This window comes from Stegostoma tigrinum, chromosome 25 (genome assembly GCF_030684315.1).
Source record: "Stegostoma tigrinum isolate sSteTig4 chromosome 25, sSteTig4.hap1, whole genome shotgun sequence".
Taxonomy (NCBI): Eukaryota; Metazoa; Chordata; class Chondrichthyes; order Orectolobiformes; family Stegostomatidae; genus Stegostoma; species Stegostoma tigrinum.
In genome coordinates, this window is record NC_081378.1 from 48,706,209 (window position 1) to 48,727,649 (window position 21,441).

A 21,441-nucleotide genomic window follows, 5' to 3' on the forward strand; every position below is an offset into this window, starting at 1 on the left:
ACCAGAATTGAACGCAGTATTCCAAAAGTGGCCAAACCAGTCTCCTGTACAGCCTCAGGAACACCTCCCAACTCCTATACTCAATGCACTGACCAGTAGAGCATTACAAACGCCTTCTTCACTACCCTGTCAGTGTGGGATTCAGACAGTTTAAGGTGGGGATAATTGTGCGTGAGATTTAAGTTCAGCATGAGGATTGGTTTGGGCTGAGGAATTGGATTGAGAGTGAGTGTTCAGGTTGAGATGATGGTCAGTAAAGGATATGAGTTTGGTTAGAGGTGAGTGTACAGTTTGGAGTCGGGTGTTACTGTAGTGACAGGGCCTGAATTAACGGGTTGTCTTCTCTCAAAGATGATGGGGGAAGGTGGCTGTAGGTGAGTTGCTCATCCGGAGAGCTAGAGCACACATAATGGTCCCAATGACCTCCTCCTGCACTGTAACAGTGTTCTAGGAACATCACTATAGACCCTCCTTCAGAATTTAATCTCGAGTTCAGTTTAAATGAGAGTTCAGAGATAAAATTGAGGACATGAATGGAGCAATATGAAATAATAATCAAGGTCACTGATTTACAGTTTCCACAAGCATTGTGAACATTGTTTATCAAATTTAAGCTGTTAAGAAATTCCAGTAACACTTCCAGGATAATCTTTAAAATGCTGTTTGGTTGTCCAAGTGGCAGTGCTCTGATATATTGTAACAGAAATAAAGGCTTGTTTATATAGTGTTTCACAAATTCAGGACGTCCCAAACTACATTCTAACCAAATGAAATGATTTTGAAATGTAGGAATGTATGATCAGTAGTGGGCCATTCAGCCCCTCAAGCCTTCTCCACCATTCTAGATCAGGGCTGATCATCTACCTTAATGCCATATAGCCACACTATCCTCATATCCATTAATGTGATTGGTATCTAAAAATCTATTTCTGTCTTGAATATACAGAGTGACTACAAATGTTATACCGTAGAGAACACAGCAGTAAATTTACATGCAGCACGCTATGTTTTCAAAATGTTTTCACAGGATTTGGGTGCCACAGTCTGGGCCAGCATTTATTGGCCATCCCTAGTTTTCCTTGAGAAACTGGTGGTGGGCTGCCTTCTTGAACTGCTGCACTGCCTGTAGTCTGGGTACAACCTGAATGCCATTAGGAGGGAATTCCAGGATTTTGACCCAGCGGCACTGCAGGAACACAAAATATATTTCCAAGTCAAGATGGTGCATAGCTTGGAGGGGATCTCGCAGGTGGTGGTATTCTATGTATCTGTTTGCCTTGTCCTTCTAGGTGGAAGTGGGCATGGAATTAGAAAGTGCTGTAAAAGGAGGCTTGAAGAGTGACTGCAGGGCATTGTGTAGGTGGTACACACTGCTGCTAATGAGGGTCGGGGTGGAGGAAGTGAATGCTGAAGATGGTGGATGTGGCGCCAATCATCCATGCAGTCTTTTCCTGAATGGTGTAGAGTTTTGTTGGGTTTAGACAAATGGAGAGTATTCCATCACACTCCTGAAGGTGAGTTACACACTGCAGGCTCCCTAGCCTCTAACCTGATCAGTTATGTGACTAATTCAGTTCATTTTCTGCTCCGAGCTCACCCTCTGGATGTTGATAGTCAGGGATACGGTGATGGTGCTATCATTGAATGTCAAGGGCGATGGTTAGATTCAATCTCATTGGAAGATAATCATTACCTGGCACTTAAGAAGGATAAATATTATTTGCCATTTATTAGCCTAAGTCTGGACATTGTCCAAGCCTTGCTGCATGTGGACATTGGCTGCTTCATTGTCTGAAGTTGCAAATAGCTCCACACTTTGATCATCCTCCTTCTGATCTCATGATGGAGGAAACGTCACTGATGAAGCAGCTGAAGATGGTTGGGCCTAGGACAGTATCCTGAGGAAATCCTGCAGAGATGCTATCAAGCTGGGATGACTGAACTACAACAGGGGTTCTTCCTATGTGCCAGGTATGACTCCAACCACCGGAGAGTTTGCCCCCGATACCCATTGATTTCGGTTTTGCTCGGGCTCCTTGATGCCCATTCTCTCGATTGCAACCTTGATTTCAAGGGCTGTCACTCTCACCTCACCTCTGGAATTCACCTCTTTTGTCCATATTTGAACCAACGCTGTAGTGAGGTCAGGAGCTGAGTGGCCCTGGCAGAACCCAAACTGGGCGTCACTAAGCAGGTTATTGCTGAGCGGGTGCTGCTTGATAGCACTGTTACTGACACCTTCCATCACTTTCCTGATGATCGGGAGGAGACTGATGGGGCGGTAACTGACTGGGTTGGATTTGTCCCACTTCTTATGTACATAGAACATAACAGCACAGTACAGGCCCTTCGGCCCTCGATGTTGTGCCGACCTGTCATACCGATCTCAAGCCCATCTAACCTACACTATTCCACGTATGTCCATATGTTCATCCGATGATGACTTAAATGTACCTAAAGTTGGCGAATCTACAACCGTTGCAGGCAAAGCGTTCCATTCCCTTACTACTCTCTGAGTAAAGAAACTACCTCTGACATCTGTCCTATATATTTCACCCCTCAATTTAAAGCTATGCCCCCTCGTGCTCGCCGTCACCATCCCAGGCAAAAGGCTCTCCCTATCCACCCTATCTAACCCTCTGATTATTTTATATGTCTCTATTAAGTCACCTCTCAACCTTCTTCTCTCCAACGAAAACAGCCTCAAGTCCCTCAGCCTTTCCTCGTAAGACCTTCCCTCCATACCAGGCAACATCCTAGTAAATCTCCTCTGCAACCTGTCCAAAGCTTCCACATCCTTCTTATAATGCGGTGACCAGAACTGTACACAATACTCCAAGTGCGGCCGCACCAGAGTTTTGTACAGCTGCAGCATAACCTCTTGGTTCCGGAACTCGATCCCTCTATTAATAAAAGCTAAAACACTGTATGCCTTCTTAACAGCCCTGTCAACCTGGGTGGCAACTTTCAATGATCTGTGTACATGGACACCGAGATCTCTCTGCTCATCTACACTGCAAAGAATCTTACCATTAGCACAGTACTTTGCCTTCCGGTTACTCCTACCAAAGTGCATCACCTCACACTTGTCTGCATTAAACTCCATCTGCCACCTCTCAGCCCAGCTCTGCAGCTTGTCTATGTCTCTCTGCAACCTGCAGCATCCTTCGTCACTATCCACAACTCCACCAACCTTAGAGTCGTCTGCAAATTTACTAACCCATCCTCCTACGCCCTCATCCAGGTCATTTATAAAAATGACAAACAGCAGTGGACCCAACACCGACCCTTGCAGTACACCACTAGTAACTGCTCTCCAGGATGAACATTTCCCATCAACTACCACCCTCTGTCTTCTTTCAGCAAGCCAATTTCCGATCCAAACTGCTATATCTCCCACAATTCCATTCCTCCGCATTTTGTAAAATAGCCTATTGTGGGGAACCTTATCGAACGCCTTGCTGAAATCCATATACACCATAGCAACCGGTTTACTCTCATCTACCTGTTTGGTCACCTTCTCAAAGAACTCAATAAGGTTTGTGAGGCACGACCTTCCCTTCACAAAACTGTGCTGACTATCCCTAATCAATTTATTCTTTTCTAGATGATTCTAAATCCTATCCCTTATAACCTTTTCCAACACTTTACCAACAGCTGAGGTAAGGCTCACTGGTCTATAATTACCAGGGTTGTCTCTACTCCCCTTCTTGAACAGGGGAACCACATTTGCTATCGTCCAGTCATCTGGCACTATTCCTGTAGACAATGACGAGTTAAAGATCAATGCCAAAGGCTCAGCAATCACCTCCCTGGCTTCCCAGAGGATCCTAGGATAAATCCCATCCGGCCCAGGGGACTTATCTATCTTCACCCTCTGTAGGATTTCTAATACCTCTTCCTTGTGAACATCAATCCCACCTAGTCTAGTAGCCTGTATCTCAGTATTCTCCTCGACAACATTGTCGTTTTCTAGAGTGAATACTGTTGAAAAATATTCATTTAGTGCTTCCCCTATCTCCTCTGACTCCACATACAACTTCCCACTACTATCCTTGATTGGCCCTAATCTTACTCTTGTCATTCTTTTATTCCTTAAATACCTATAGAAAGCCTTAGGGTTTACCCTGATCCTATCTGCCAACAACTTCTCATGTCTCCTCCTGGCTCTTCTGAGCCCTCTCTTTAGGTCTTTCCTGGCTACCTCGTAGCCCTCAAGTGCCCTAACTGAGCCTTCACATCTCATCCTAACATAAGCCTTCTTCTTCCTCTTGACCAGAGATTCCACCTCCTTCGTAAACCACAGCTCCCGCGCTCTACAGCTTCCTCCCTGCCTGACAGGTAGATACTTATCTAGGACACACAGGAGCTTTTCCTTGAATAAGCTCCACATTTCTAATGTGCCCATCCCCTGCAGTTTCCTTCCCCATCCTATGCTCCCTAAATCTTGCCTAATCTCATCATAATTGCCTTTCCCCCAGCAATAACTCTTGCCCAGTGGTATACACCTATCCCTTTCCATCACTAAAGTAAACATAACAGAATTGTGATCGCTATTACCAAAGTGCTCACCTACTTCCAAATCTAACACCTGGCCGGGCTCATTACCCAGTACCAAATCTAATGTGGCTACGCCCTTTGTTGGCCTATCTACATACTGTGTCAAGAAGCCCTTCAGCACACTCTGGACAAAAACTGACCCATCTATAGTACTTGAACTATAGTGTTCCCAGTCAATATCTGGAAAGTTGAAGTCCCCCATGACAAGTACCCTGTCTGTCTTACTCCTATCGAGAATCATCTTTGCTATCCTTTCCTCTACATCTCTGGAACTATTCGGAGGCCTATTAGAAAACTCCCAACAGGGTGATCTCTCCTTTCTTGTTTCTAACCTCAGCCCATACTACCTCAGTTGACGAGTCCCCAAACATCCTTTTTGCAACTGCAATACTGTCCTTGACCAACAATGCCACACCTCCGCCCCTTTTACCATCTTCTCTGTTCTTACTGAAACATCTAAATCCCGGAACCTGCAACAACCATTCCTGTCCCTGCTCTATCCATGTCTCCGAAATGGCCACAACATCGAAGTCCCAGGTACTAATCCATGCTGCAAGTTCACCCACGACTTGGGGCTGCTCCCCCTCCCCCTTAAGGATCCCAAAAACACGATCAGAGACATCACGCACCCTGGCACCTGGGAGGCAACACACCAACCATGAGTCTCTCTCGTCCCCACAGAACCTCCTTTCTGTCCCCCTAACTATGGAGTCCACAATGACTACTGCTCTGCTCCTCTTCCCCCTTCCCTTCTGAGCAGCAGGGACAGACTCTGTGCCAGAGACCTGTGCCCCACTGCTTTCCTCTGGTTGCTCCCCCCCAACAGTATCCAAAACGGTATACTTATTGTTGAGGGGAATGGCCACAGGGGATCCCTGCACTGCCTGCCGATTCCCTTTCCGTCCCCTGACCGTAACCCACCTGCCTTTTTCCTGTACTTGAGGAGTGACTACCTCCCTATAACTCATCTCAATAACCCCCTCTGCCTCCCGAATGACCCAAAGTTCATCCAGCTCCAGCTCCAGTTCCCTAACGCGGTTTTCAAGGAGCTGGAGTTGGGTGCACTTCCCGCAGATGTAGTCAGCAGGGACACTAGTGGTGACCCTTACCTCCCACATTCTGCAGGAGGAACATTCAACTGCCCTGACCTCCGTTCCCATTATTCTAAATTCCCAAGACTTAAAAAATAAAGAATAAAAAATAAACTTCTTACCTTACCAATCAGGCACACAGAACCTTTTTGTTTTGGTTAGAGGAAGAGGAGGATGGGTGGGAGACATTACCCGGGTACTGTTTCGGGTAATGCAACCACACAAATATATTACCTCACTCACCAGTCCCGTGTCGGCTCCTGCTCAGCGTACTTCCGCCTATTCACGAGGTAAGCCTTTTATAGATTCAAAAACAGTGACTCACCGGCTTCCGGACAGGCTCCTGCTCCAAGCTCCCGCTCGCGCTGCTGCTCAACCAGAAATGGGACATACTTGGGCAATTTTCCACATTGTCAGGTAAATACCAGTGTAACTGTACTGAAGCAGTTTGCCTTGGGAAGCAGCCAGCTCTGGAGCACAAGTCTTCGGTACTATTGTTGGAATGTTGTCAGGGCCCATAACCTTTGCAGTATCCATTGTCTCCAGCTGTTTCTTGATGTCACGTGGAGTGAATCGAATTGGCTGAAGACTGGTAACTGTGATGGTGGTGACCACTGGAGGAGACTGAGATGGATCATCCACTCAGCACTTCTGGCTGAAGATTGCTGCGAATGTTTCAGCTTTGTCTTTTGCACTGATGTGCTGGGCTCTTCCATCATTGAGGATAGGGATATTTGTGGAGCCTCCACCTCCAGTGAGGTGTTTAATCATCTACCATCATTCACGACTGGATGTGGCGGGACTGCAGAGTTTAGTTCTGATCCGTTGGTTGTGGGATCGCTTAGCTCCGTCTCTCACTTGCTGCTTTCGCTGTTTGACGTGGAAGTCCTGTTTGGTGGCTTCACCAGGTTGACACCTCATCTTGAGCTATGCATGGTGCAGCTCCTGGCCTGCCATCCTGCACTCTCCATTGAACATAGAACATAAAACATAGAACATTACAGCACAGTACAGGCCCTTCGGCCCTCGATGTTGTGCCGACCTGTCATACCGATCTCAAGCCCATCTAACCTACACTATCCCATGTACATCCATATGCTTATCCAATGAAGACTTAAATGTACCTAAAGTTGGCGAATCCAGTACCGTTGCAGGCAAAGCATTTCATTCCCTTACTACTCTCTGAGTAAAGAAACTACCTCTTACATCTGTCCTATATCTTTCACCCCTCAATTTAAAGCTATGCCCCCTCGTGCTCGCCATCACTATCCTAGGAAAAAGGCTCTCCCTATCCACCCTATCTAACCCTCTGATTATTTTATATGTTTCAATTAAGTCACCTCTCAACCTTCTTCTCTCCAATGAAAACAGCCTCAAGTCCCTCAGCCTTTCCTTGTAAGACCTTCCCTCCATACCAGGCAACATCCTAGTAAATCTCCTCTGCACCCTTTCCAAAGCTTCCACATCCTTCCTATAATGTGGTGACCAGAACTGTATGCAATACTCCAAGTGCGGCCGCACCAGAGTTTTGTACAGCTTCACCATAACCTTTTGGTTCAGGAACTCGATCCCTCTATTAATAAAAGCTAAAACACAGTATGCCTTCTTAACAGCCCTGTCAACCTGGGTGGCAACTTTCAATGATCTGTGTACATGGACACCGAGATCTCTCTGCTCATCTACGCTGCTAAGAATCTTACCAAGGGTTGACCCCCTGGCTTGATGGTAATGGTTGAGTGGGGGATATGCCGGGCCATGAGGTTAAAGATTGTGCTGGAGTACAATTCTGCTGCTGTTGATGGCCCTCAGCACCTCATGGATGCCAGTCTTGAGTAGCTAGATCCTGTTTAGCACAGTAATGTCACACAACATGAGGGAGGATTTCCTACTGGAGTTTGCACTGTTCAGCTTCCTCCTGCCAGTACTCTCATGGACATATACATCTGTGGCAGGAATGTTGGTCAAGTGCTGCTGTAGGCCCAGTTCCCCAGCTATGCCCTTCTGGACTGGGTCACTTTGGTCAATAGTGACTCTGCTGTTAGACAGTGATAGACTTTTCCCAGACTGGATTCTGTGTCCTTGCCACCCTCAGCGCTTCCTCCAGGTGCTATTGGAGGAACACATGGAGGAATACCGACTGCTCCAGCGAGGGGATAATCTGCAGCAAGTTTCCTTAGGGTGCCTTGAGCCTTCGTTGAGTCCAGAGTCAATACTGAGGACTCCCTCCCAGATGTCATGCAGTTCTGGAATTGTTGTCCATGTGGCCCCTTTTGTCTTTGAGAGCCCACTGAAGGACACCTATCTTTTCCCGACTACCCTGCAATTTTTTGTTTCTTTTCAAATAATTCAATTCCATTTTGAAAGTCTCAGTTGAAAATCTGCCTCCGTTATATTTTTAGGCAATATGTTCCAGTCCCGAACCACATCAAAAACGTTCGTCCCCGCTCGTGTGGTCATTGCTTTTTTTGTTAAATCTCTGAAATGTCTACCCTCTGATTTTTAAATCCTTCCCCCAATAAGAATTGCTTCTTGCTATCTATTCTTTTCAGACTTCTCATGATTTTGAATTAAATTTGTTCCCATCCTTGTCATCTCCAAGGACAAGTTCCAACTTCTCCTCTCTGCCTTCATATTGAAAGCTGTCATCTCTGGAACAATTCTCCTCAATCTTCTGTGTACCCTCACATTGTTCCTAAAATATACTGGATGTAATACTCCACCTGAAGCCAAAAAATACATGTTTAAACTCATTTCCTTGCATTTGTATTTTACAAAACCTTGATTTACAAAGTTCAAGATCCCTATGCTTCATTAAAAGTCCTCTGAACATCCAGTCAGATGATGGTGGAGAAGGGCTTCTGAGTTCGGGGCTCGCCCACTCCGTCAGCTTTTCTTTTCATGTCTTTTCTTTGTTTTTTTCCTCCTTTTTTAAAAATATTTTCTATTTCTTGGCGCGGGGACCCGAGCTGGCCCAGCAGCGCCAACTTGTGGTGGCAGGGGCATTGCAGGTGAGAAGCCACAGCCTTAAGACTGCCTCATGGCAGAAGCTGTGAGGAACTCAAACTCACCTGCAATGCCCCTGCCACCACAAGTTGGCGCTGCTGGGCCAGCTCGGGTCCCCGCGCCAAGAAATAGAAAATATTTTTAAAAAAGGAGGAAAAAAACAAAGAAAAGACATGAAAAGAAAAGCTGACGGAGTGGGCGAGCCCCGAACTCAGAAGCCCTTCTCCACCATCATCTGACTGGATGTTCAGAGGACTTTTAATGAAGCATAGGGATCCTGAACTTTGTAAATCAAGGTTTTGTAAAATGCAAATGCAAGGAAATGAGTTTAAACATGTATTTTTTGGCTTCAGGTGGAGTATTACATCCAGTATATTTTAGGAACAATGTGAGGGTACACAGAAGATTGAGGAGAGTTGTTCCAGAGATGACAGCTTTCAATATGAAGGCAGAGAGGAGAAGTTGGAACTTGTCCTTGGAGATGACAAGGATGGGAACAAATTTAATTCAAAATCATGAGAAGTCTGAAAAGAATAGATAGCAAGAAGCAATTCTTATTGGGGGAAGGATTTAAAAATCAGAGGGTAGACATTTCAGAGATTTAACAAAAAAAGCAATGACCACACGAGCGGGGACGAACGTTTTTGATGTGGTTCGGGACTGGAACATATTGCCTAAAAATATAACGGAGGCAGATTTTCAACTGAGACTTTCAAAATGGAATTGAATTATTTGAAAAGAAACAAAAAATTGCAGGGTAGTCGGGAAAAGATAGGTGTCCTTCAGTGGGCTCTCAAAGACAAAAGGGGCCACATGGACAACAATTCCAGAACTGCATGACATCTGGGAGGGAGTCCTCAGTATTGACTCTGGACTCAACGAAGGCTCAAGGCACCCTAAGGAAACTTGCTGCAGATTATCCCCTCGCTGGAGCAGTCGGTATTCCTCCATGTGTTCCTCCAATAGCACGTGGAGGAAGCGCTGAGGGTGGCAAGGACACAGAATCCAGTCTGGGAGAAGTCTTCCCCTCCACCCACTGCATCCCAAAACCAGTCCAACCTGTCTCTGCCTCCCTAACCTGTTCTTCCTCTCACCCACCCCTTCCTCCCACCCCAAGCCGCACCCCCATCTACCTACTAACCTCATCCCACCTCCTTGACCTGTCCAACTTCCCTGGACTGACCTATCCCCTCCCTACCTCTCCACCTATACTCTCTCCACCTATCTTCTTTTCTCTCCATCTTCGGTCCGCCTCCCCCCCCTCCCTATTTATTCCAGAACCCTCTCCCCATCCCCCTCTCTGATGAAGGGTCTAGGCCCAAAATGTCAGCTTTTGTGCTCCTGAGATGCTGCTTGGCCTGCTGTGTTCATCCAGCCTCACATTTCATTATCTTGGCTTCGGAGGTGAGTTTGGTTTCCCGGCGGTGAGCTCTTCCAGCGCAGCTTCATGGAGAGGGTGGGGGAAGGTAAATTTGGGCCATGTGGTACAAGGCAGCATTAGTGGTGTCTGCATTGATGAGGCCCAGTGAGAGCTGATAGGGGCGAGGATATTGGTGGAGATGAGATGGCGCGGAAGAGTCCCATTGGCAGTGGCACAGGGAAGGGGATTTGTGCCTGGTCACTAGGCCCATGATGGAGCACTTAGAAGGAGGACTGTAAAGTTGGCCACTTCTTTATTTCTTCACTTTTCTGCCTTTATATTCTATATTTTGGTTTTATTTTCCAGCATTTTAAGCTGGCACTAGAGAGCGGTGACCATACAACACTTTTAAATGCAATTTCTAACAAGACACATGTGATAATAAATAAAACAAATCACTGAAATTGTTCCATCTCTTTCAGTAGTTGCCCAGTTCCTTCTGCTCCTGCTCCCACCTCCTTTATAATTTTACCTTTCTTGTTTATTGTCTTTCCATGGTATCCCCAGCAAATCTTTGCATATTTCTCTGAGCTGCCACTTGTCCACCCACTCCACCAACGAGTCTAAAGTCTGACATTCTGCATTGAGCCCCTCACAGTTCACCATACCCAAAACGTTATATTGTCCACAATGTTTGAAAGTGAATCATGTGCACCAAAGTTTCAGTTTCTGGCATGGTGATGTACAGTCATAGAGTCATAGAGTAGCACAGCATGGAAACAGGCCCTTCAGCCTAAACTGGTCCATGGTGCCCACTCAGCCAGTTCCAATTGCCGGTATTTGGTCCATATCCCTCTAAACCCATCCCATCCATGTATCTATCCAAATGTTTCTTAAATATTGGTATTGTATCTGCTTTAACCACTTTCTCTGACAGCCCATTCCGTATACGCAGCACTCTCTGCGTGAAGAAGTTGCCCCTCAGGTCCTTCTTAAATCTTTCCCCTCTCACCTTAAACCTATGCCCCACAGTCTTCAATTCTCCATCACTGGGAAAAAGACAATATGCATTCATCCAATCTATGCCCCTCATGATTTTATATACTTCAACAAGCTCACCCCTCATTCTCTTATGTCCAAGGAATAAAGCCCTATCCTGACCAACCTCTCCCCTATAACTCATGACTACTAGTCCTGGCAACATCCTTATAAATCTTCTTTGCACACTTTCCAGTTTAATAATGTCTTTCCTATAACAGGGTGACCAAAACTGTACACAATACTCCAAGTGCGGCCTCACCAATGACTTACACAACTGTAACATAACATCCCAACTCCTATACTCAATGGCCTGACCGATGAAGGCCAGCACGCTAAATGCCTTTTTCGCTACCCTGTCTACCTGTGATGCTGCTTTCAACAACCTATGTACTTGTACTCCTAGCTCCCTCTGTTCGATAACACTCCTCAGGGCCTTACCATTTATTGTATAAATCCTACCTTGGTTTGACTTTCCAAAGTGCAACATCTCACACTTATTTGTATTGAATTGTATTTGCCAATCCTCAGCCCACTTCCCCATATGATCAAGATCTCTCTGTAATTTTTGATAACCTTCCTCACTGTCAACGATACCGCCTAATTTTGTATCATCTGCAAACTTGCTACTCTTGCCTTGTACAGCTGAGTCAGCCATGGCAACTGTAAGCTCTGATCCATTTTATCCTTTTCGGATGATAATGTGACATAGCTATGCTGCTGGAATCTCTCTGGCCTGGATTTTCCAACAGTCTTTATTGTCAGGTAGAAGGAAGGTGCCCTGCGGAATCCCCATTGTAGCAGACTCAGAAGAAACTACACAGGAAATTGAAGATTTCACAGGAATCCTCTGGAAGTATCCATTTAAATCCGAAAAGTCAGAAATTAAGTAAATAACTACTGAGGAGGACTTAGACTGTTAAGGATGTAGTCTATCGGGGCAGCCAATATCCTACTGGTATTATTGCTAAACTATTAATCCGCAGAACCAGGTAATGTTCTGGGGGCCTGGGTTCGAATCCTGCCATGGCAGATGGTGGAATTTGAATTCAATAATAATCTGGAATTAAGAATCTAACGCTGACCCTGTTGGGAAAAACCCATCTGGTTCACTAAAGTCCTTTAGGGAAGGAAACTGCTATCCTTACCCGGTCTGGTCTACATGTGACTCCAGACCCATTGCAATGTGTTTGACTCTGAACTGCCCTCTGGGTAATTAGGGATAGACAATAAATGCTGGACCAGCCTACAATGCCCTCATCCCATGAATGAATGTAGTAATAAAAAGAATTCAGTTGTGGAGTTAGGCCGCAGATTGGTCACAATCTCATTGAGTAGTGGAACAGGCTCGAGGGGCTGAATGACCTGCTCCCGTTAACTGGTGTAGCTCCTGAGTAACTGATAAACTGATCCCCTCTTTACAACAGACTTCCCCCTGCTACAGACCCCTTCCATCTCCCTGGCGTGACCTCCCCCAACACCTCCTCCCGGCACCCCCAACCCCCCATTCGGGTTGCTCCAGAATCCGCTCCCTGCCCGCCTTCCTGTGGATCTGATTAATTCCACCTTCCCTAACAATTCACAACTTACCTGGCAAACTAGCCAGCTGGCACCTTATTGTCTGGGCACTCTATGTCCAGACCCTACCCTCACACGTGCCTTACTCCTGCAGCAAAGTGGCTGTGATTCTGGACCTTTCCATTTTGAAACACAGCAGCGATCTGTGTGAAAAGGGCCTTCTTCTCACACAGTCTCCAGTTACAAAAAAAGCTGGCAGAATGGACAGAGATAATGGGAGCTGCAGATGCTGGACAATCCGAGATAACAGGGTGTGGAGCTGGATGAACACAGCAGGCCAAGCAGCATCTCAGATGGCAGAATGGAGAGGTGGCTGCGAGTTTCTGAGGGAGACCTGAGTAGAGCCGTCTCTCAGAAACATGAAGCTCCCTCCTTTCGTCTACTGACAAAAGTGGTGATCTCACAATGAAGTTGTGAGGAAGGGTCACCAGACCCGAAACGTTAACAGTTTTTTCCTTCACCGATGCTGCCGGACCTGCTGAGCTTTTCCAGCCACTTCTGTTCATGTGGCGATCTCACAAGATTGTCGGTGCTGGGAAAGTCTTCGATCCTTGCGGTTTCTTTTAATGAGAGTCCGTTCGCAGAGCCGTCGTGAACGTGCTACTTGTACCTGCTGCTTAATTTTCAGCTCCGTCAAAGAGTCCTCCGCTACTTTCAATCCACTGGCAAGCAACCCGGTCAGCACGGTGGCTCACTGGTTAGCACTGCTGCCTCACAGTGCCAGGGACCCGGGTTCGATTCCAGCCTCAGGCTACTGTCTGTGCGGAGTTTGCACATTCTCCCCATGTCTGTGTGGGTTTCCTCCCCCAGTCCAAAGACGTGCAGGTTAGGTGGGTTGGCCCTGCTAAATTGCCCATTGTGTCCAGGGATGTATGGGTTATGGGGGATGGATCTGGGTGGGATGCTTCAAGGGGCGGTGTGGACTTGTTGGACCGAAAGGCCTGCTTCCACACTGTAGGGAATCTAATCTTACTCAATTAAAACTCATGTTGCTTCAGTGTGCAAAGTGCTGATTACAATGGCCACTAATTCGGATTATTCGGAGAATGGTGTATCCTTTCACTGACCACACATCAGAAGGCCAGAATAAGGGCTCTCTCCCATTCAAGATGGAAATGAGGAATTTCTTCTCTCTGAGGGCTGTTAGTTTTGGGAATCCTCTTCCGGAGAAAGCAGTGGGCACTTGGTCATTGGATGAGCTCAAAGCAGAGTTAGATGGATTTTGATTGACAAGGGAGTGATGGGTTAATGGTGGGGGGCTGGGCGGATGTTTGTGGCAGGCAGGAGGGTGGAGATAAAACCAGGAATCAGCTCAGCCATGATGAGATTGAAAAGTGGAATAGTCTCAAGTGGCCAAATGGCTTGCTTCTAGATCTTATAGAGTCATAGAGTCATACAGCATGAAAACAGATATTTGCACCACCTGCCTGCACTTGGTCCATTATCCCCCCAAACATTTCCTACTCATGTACACATTCAAATGTCTTTTAAACATTGTAACTGTGCCTGCACCTACCATTTCCTCGAGAAGTTCATTCCACATGCGAAACACTCTGTTCAAGGAGCAGGAATGCTGACGTTTCGGGCCTAGACCCTTCATCAGAAGGAGGTCCTTTTCTGATGAAGGGTCTAGGCCCGAAACGTCAGCTTTTGTGCTCCTGAGATGCTGCTTGGCTGCTGTGTTCATCCAGCCCCACACTCTGTTATCTCGGATTCTCCAGTTCCCATTATCTCTCATCTTATAAAGTATAGATTTTATAAAACTCCATCAGGTCACCCCTCAACCTCTATGCCTCAGTGGAATTTGTGTTATCTGTTGTTTGTTAAAAAGTGATTAGAAAGCGATCGCTTTATTTAGATGCCACCTGTCAAAACATCCCAAACTGCTTTACAGCCAATTAGATACTAATTAACATGCAGCTAAACCTTGGAGCAGCTGCCCAGCTTCAAGGGAACTCTGCCCCCACCCCCCAATTAAAGCCCCACTTACAAATTTACATGTAGCATTCACCAGCACGTTGATCCTAGCATGGTTCACAGCTCTGTCTTTCCCCCATCCTGGTAACAGTGCGCCACAAATCCCAGTCCATTCCTCCCTCACCAACCTCTGTGCCACGCATTTACTTGCCCGATCTTATGCGCCTTCCCCTCGATTCACCCATGGCTTGCTCATCATGGGGTAATTGGCTTTGCATTTCGGCTTTTTACTCTAATCCTGAGCTGCTCATCTCCTGCGATAATGCACAGTGAGCTTTGGTGTTTTTTTCACTTGTGCTCACATCTCTGGTGTGGGACTTGAAGTCTCAGGGTCTTTGGAAGGCAGTGAATTGTATTGTGGAATCCCTACAGTGTGGAAGTAGGCCATTTCAGTCCATCAAGTCCACACTAACCCTTTGAAGAGTATCCCACCCAGACCTCCCCCCCTCCCCCCCATCCCTGTAACATCACATTTCCCATGGCTAACCCACCCAGCCTGCACCTCTCTGGACACTATGGGGCAATATAGCGCAGCCAATCCACCCTAACCTGCACATCTTTGGAATGTGGGAGGAAACTGGGTCACCCAAAGGAAACCCACGCAGACATGGGGAGAATGTGCAAACTCCACACAGACAGTCGTCTGAGAGTGGAATCGAACCTGGGTCCCTGGCACGAGGCAGCAGTGCTAACCCTGAGCGACTGCACTGCAATTTGTCTCACATCTGATACATTGCAGGCATCGAAAAGCTGCTAATGGTCTTTCTGATTTTAAGATGCGCTGCCCTTTTTGCCTGTATTAGCAAAGATGTGAGCCAACATCATTGCTGGGAAACTTAAAATGATCCCGAGCAACTTTATTCTACTTTTAATACTTAACTCCTGATTCCTTTGTGCTTCCCAGGAAGAACTGGCCGCTACACACTCATTGAGAAATGGAGGGAGACAGAACGACACCTAGCGCCGCATGAGAATCCGCTCGCAGCCCTGAATAAATGGGGCCAGTATGCCAGTGATGTGCAGCTGATATTACGACGAACTGGCCCTTCGTTGAGCGAGAGACCCACATCAGACAGCTCCGGCCGAGGACCTGAGAGGACTCTGTACCGACAAAGCCTTCCCCCACTAGCTAAGCTGAGACCACAATATGATGGATCATTAAAAAGGAAAGAACCAAAAAGGAAGTCATTGACTTTCACAGCAGGCCCGAAAGGGTTTGTTGACGTTTTTGGAAAGGTCAAGGAATCGGAAGTCAAGCACCAAACTCTCAACTTCAGAGCCCCAGTCAAAGAGCTAAAGAAGCTGGTTCTCTTCCAAAAGGACAAGCTCCACACTCTTCAGAGCCAGCTGGAATCCAATCAGGTGGAGATCAGGTACTGGGAGGGCAAGGCAAACCCCAGGATTGACGAGGAGATTCTGAGACTGGGCCAAAGGATCAAAAAGAATGAAATTGAGATCGAAGAGGAGGAGTTCTGGGAGAATGAGTGGCAGATTGAACAGGAAAACGAAAGCCAGCTGAAGGAGCAGCTGAAAGAGGTGAAGCAGAGGATCAGGGACTGTGAGGACAAGCTGAAGGACTACACACGGAAAATCCAGGAGATGGAGAGCGGCATTGAGGCGGAGAAGCTGCAGCAGGAGCTGCGCGGGGCTCATATCAATGAGGATGAGGTCACAGGGAACTTGATCAAAATCCGAAATGATATTGAGCTCAAGTGCCAACAGAGTGCGAGGCTGAAGAACAGCCTGAGAGCTGTGGAAAGGACTTTGGGCCAAGCCAACAAAAAGTTTCAGGTACCAGTTTGCAATCTTATGCCCCCAACAATAGCACCGTCACATTTAGTGAACACTTCTGGAATTTTAAGAACTTGGAGGATACTTGAGAACTTAGAGAATTCTCTCCGCTCTTAATTAAAAATATAATATATTTTAACTCCTATTTGTGAGCTCAGCCCTCGCCAATTGGAAAGGGGGAGAGAGAATGCGAAATTTGAAACCAGTACTGCAGCCGATGACGGTCCGGGGTCCTGAAATTCTTTTTGCCAGTCCTCAGGACTTTTCCTCTCCCATCACTCGATTGTCCAAGTGTTCGCTTCACATAACTTTCAGAGCCAGTCTCAATGTGTCTGCGCAGTTTTTCTGAGAACGTGTTAACTTGTTAGCAGCATTCTCATTTTTTTGTTTAACGTTGGTTCAGGGGATGTGAATATCGCTTGGTCAGGCCAACATTTATTGCCCAGAGGTCAGCTCAGAGTCAACAATGTGGTTGTGGGTCTGGAGTCACATGTAGGCCAGACCAGATAAGGATGACAGACTCCCATCCCTTAAAGTACATTAGTGAACAAGATGGCCTTTTACAACAGTTGACCGTGGTTACATGGTCAGCATTAAATCTCTAGACCCTTAGGAGCATTGATATGTAGAGGGACTGTGGGGTCTCAGTCTATAGTTCCCTGAAAGTGGCAATATAAGTGGAAGAGGTGGTAGAGAAGGCGTACAGCATTCTTGCCTTCATCAGACAGGGCATTGAGTATAAAAGTTGGCAAGTCATGTTGTAACTGTATAAGACTTTAGTTAGGCCACATTTGGAGTATTGTGTGCCATTCCAGTCAGCACACTATAGGAGGGATCAGAAGGCTTTGTAGAGGATGCAAAAGAGGTTTACCAGGATGTGACCTGGATTGGAGTATATTAGCTATAAAGAGAGTTTGGACAAACTTGGATTGTTTTCATTAGAGCGACAGAGGCTGAGAGGCATCCTGATACAAGTGTATAAAATTGAGACACATGGAGAGGGTTGATATTCCGCGGCTTTTTCCCAGGCTGGAAATGTCAAAGACTAGGAGGCATAGCTTTAAAGGAGATGTGCGAGGCAAGTCTTTTACACGGGTACCCGGGGAAGTCATAGAGGCAGATGCGAAAGCAACATTTAAGAGACATTTAGACCATGAACAGACAGGCAATAGAAGGATATGGACCATGTGTCGGCAGATGGGATTAGTTTAGAATTGTCAGTATGGTAGCACAGACATGGTGGACCGAAAGCCCTGTTCATGTGCTGTGCTGTTCTTTGAGTTCTATTAGTTTAGTCCTTTATTCAAGATATTTATTGATTGTATATTTCCTCTTTGGCCATGGTGAAATTCGAACTCATATCTTCAGAACATTAGTCTGGCATTTGGATTGCTAGTCTAGTGATAAGGTCACTTATTCTTTCTTGTGCTTGCCTACAGACTCAAAACTTTGGAGCAGGATGAGTCCATTAAGCCTGTTCCTCCATTCAATTAGCTTTATCTGTACCTTAATTCTAATTATCCATTTTCATTCTCTCACCCTGGCTAGCAAATAAAATTGATCAGTTTATGTTTTATCAGTTTTTTTATTGAAATCACCCTTCATAGCTTCTTTGGGGAGACAGTTTCAAGTTTATGCTACGCCTTTAGAGAAGAAATTAGCTTGGAAGGGCCGAGCTCTTAGTTTATTGTCCTACCAGTGTATTCTGGACTCCCCCAACACAACAAATCTTTTAATCAGAGATAGCAGGAACTGCAGATGCTGGAGAATCTGAGATAACAAGGTGTGGAGCTGGATGAACACAGCAGGCCAAGCAGATTCAGAGGACCAGGAAGGCTGACGGTTCGGGCCTAGACCCAATCAGCTTAAACACTTCTGAACTCAATAAATGCAAATCATGGTGGGATTTGAACTCATGACCTTTGTGTTATTCTATCTGTAGCAGAACCGTGAAGCTCTGGCACATCATTTAGTGGCTGCTATGTTCATAGCAGCTTTTAATTAAAAGAATTTGATTCATCTTTACAATCTATTTTTGATTCAAATTAAAACTTTAGTTGCCTATTTTAATGTGACAAATGTTTCAATGTAATTAATTTAAAGTTTCCTTTTTGTCTGAAGGAAGTTGAATTAACCAGCTTCATTAAAATGGAAATGTAAAGAAAAAGTGATAAAATTTTACTCAAATTAACAGATAATTTGGAAACAAAATCTAGAGGCTGTTTACACTGAAATGTTGCTCGCTTTTAAAGAATTTGGATGATTTTTTAAAAATCTAAACACAATTAAAGACTTTTCTTTCTATAAATCTGAACAAGAGACTGTTCAGATACAATATAGTCCTGACAAAATCCAATCCATTACAGAGCTGAAGAGAACCTCTTTTGACTTCCAGAGCGAAGGGAATGCAGAACTCACAAACACAGGAAGTTGTGAATAGTGCAAATGTGTTTAAGGGAAACTGGATCAGTAAGTGCGTGACAAAGGGGCAGAAGCTAATGCTGAGAGGGAGAGGTGAGATAAGGTGCAAGATGGTTCTGGTGAGGTAAGGTGCAAGATGGTCCTGGTGAGGTAAGATGTAAGGTGGTCCTGGTGAGGTAAGGTGCAAGATGGACTTGGTGAGGTAAGGTGCAGGGTGGTTCTGGTGAGGTAAGGTGCAAGGTGGGTCTGGTGAGGTAAGGTGCAAGATGGTTCTGGTGAGGTAAGGTGCAAGATGGTCCTGGTGAGGTAAGGTGCAAGATGGTCCTGGTGAGGTAAGGAGCAGGGTGGTTCTGGTGAGGTAAGGTGCAAGGTGGTCCTGGTGAGGTAAGGTGCAAGGTGGTCCTGGTGAGGTAAGGTGTAAGGTGGTCCTGGTGAGGTAAGGTGCAAGGTGGTCCTGGTGAGGTAAGGTGCAAGGTGGTCCTGGTGAGGTAAGGTGCAAGGTGGTCCTGGTGAGGTAAGGTGTAAGGTGGTCCTGGTGAGGTAAGGTGCAAGGTGGTCCTGGTGAGGTAAGGTGCAGGGTGGTCCTGGTGAGGTAAGGTGCAAGGTGGTCCTGGTGAGGTAAGGTGTAGGGTGGTCCTGGTGAGGTAAGGTGCAGGGTGGTCCTGGTGAGGTAAGGTGTAGTGTGGTCCTGGTGAGGTAAGGTGCAGGGTGGTCCTGGTGAGGTAAGGTGCAAGGTGGTCCTGGTGAGGTAAGGTGTAGTGTGGTCCTGGTGAGGTAAGGTGCAAGGTGGTCCTGGTGAGGTAAGGTGTAGGGTGGTCCTGGTGAGGTAAGGTGCAAGGTGGTCCTGGTGAGGTAAGATGTAAGGTGGCCCTGGTGAGGTAAGGTGCAGGGTGGTCCTGGTGAGGTAAGGTGCAAGATGGTCCTGGTGAAGGTCAAACACCGGCATCGAGCAGTTGAGCTGACAGGGGGCAAGTTTCTGTCATGTTTGTCCTTGGGTGATACAGTGGCACAGAGGCTAGCACTGCTGCCTCACAGCACCAGGGACCCGAGTTTGATTCCTCCCTCAGGTGACTGTCTGTGTGGAGTTTGCACATTGCTCCGGGTGCTCCGGTTTCCTCCCACAGTCCAAAGATGTGCAGGTTAGGTGGCTTGATCAAGCCAAATTGCCTGTAGTTTGCAGACTGGGTGGGTTAGCCCTGGGAAGGGCTGGGGTGGGATGCTGTTTGGAGGGTTGGTGTAGATTTGATGGGCTGAATGGCCTCTATCTGTACTGTAGCATTTTCGAGGATTCTGTGTAATTCTGCACTATCAGTTAGTGAAAATGCTGTTGGTAAAAGTGCGTTTAATGGTTGTGATCTCTAAAACCCGATAAAACAAATTTATGTACAGTAATGTTCGAATCAGGGACAATTGAGCATCTGTGATATTATCCAAATCATTTAGTTTCATCTTTTGGTATAATTTGCAATGTAAATTCCAACTTTGCATGTTATAAAGTGAAGACATGAAGCAAAAGTTCCCTTCGACTTGCGCTGTTAATGGTAACTTGGTGTGACCTTCCTATGTTGCAGTCTGTAATCACTCAACCTTCCTCTGGTGTCCTGTGTGGAAACACTGACTTCAAAGTCAAGAAGGACTTTGAAGGTCTTTTGTAATTCTTGTGCATTTTCCAAAATAATTTGATACAGTCTTTGTAGAGGCCAACAGAGCTGAAGGAGTGCTGCCCAGTGGCCAGAACTTATAACTACACCACAAGCTATTGACAACAGAAACACTGTGAGGATATTGGCAGAACAATTCCAGATTACGATAAATGTTGACACAAAAATAGTAGCAGGTTAAAGTAGGGTTTGTCGACAATAAGTGTGTAATCTATTCCATACATAAACCAAAGTGCAATCCTAAAAATTTGAAACAGGGTTACTTGAAAAGTGTCAATTTAATTGTGTGCCTTAAACTTCAGAATAATGACTTTTGAGTACTGACATTATTCAATTTGGCTTGTTGTTGGGGTTTGTGATTTGTCAAGATGGTTGGTCTGTGTCCACACATTCCAAAACTTTACAAACCTCTCCTGTCCCCACAGGAGAGAGAACTAGAGCTGGAGCAACTGACCAAGGAGCTAAGGCAAGTGAACCTCCAACAGTTCATCCAACAGACGGGGACTAAGGTCTCAGTACTTCCTGCTGAACCAACTGATGACGAACTGCCTGCATCCCAAGAGAAAGGTGATGTTCTGTTTGTGGCTTAGTTCCTTGTGCTCGGGTTTATTGCATGGAGACGGTCCGTTCGACCGGTGCTCCTGTCTGTTCGCCATCTCAGTCGTATTCTAACCCCATAAACTAGTCCTATTCCCAATAATCTTTCATCCGCATCCTTCACCCTTTCTCTAACTTATTGCTTCATGTTGACAGGTTCTGAATTTTAGCCTCACAGCCTTCAGTGTGTAAAAACAAAACACTGTTGTTCTCTAACCTAAATTTTTTACCCTTAATCTTCAATCTACACCCTACTGTTCATCTTTCTTTCTATTCTGTCCCTTCTTGTTGTAATTTTAAATGTCTCTGTCAGATTCCTTCTAAGCATCCACTGTTTTTAAGAAAATTTTGAACTATCTTGCCG

General features: G+C 45.9%; 1 protein-coding gene across 7 annotated transcripts in view; it reads left to right on the forward strand.

Annotated features, from left to right (window-relative positions):
- rassf8b (Ras association domain family member 8b) overlaps window positions 1–21,441 on the forward strand; it is a 99,198-nt gene that overhangs the window by 69,290 nt on the left and 8,467 nt on the right. For all 7 annotated transcript variants that reach the window (XM_048554612.2, XM_048554614.2, XM_048554615.2 and 4 more), the window contains 2 exons: window positions 15,512–16,398; window positions 20,906–21,047. In XM_048554612.2, the coding sequence (XP_048410569.1) occupies window positions 15,512–16,398; window positions 20,906–21,047 (1,029 nt within the window). The remainder of the gene's footprint in view (window positions 1–15,511; window positions 16,399–20,905; window positions 21,048–21,441) is intronic.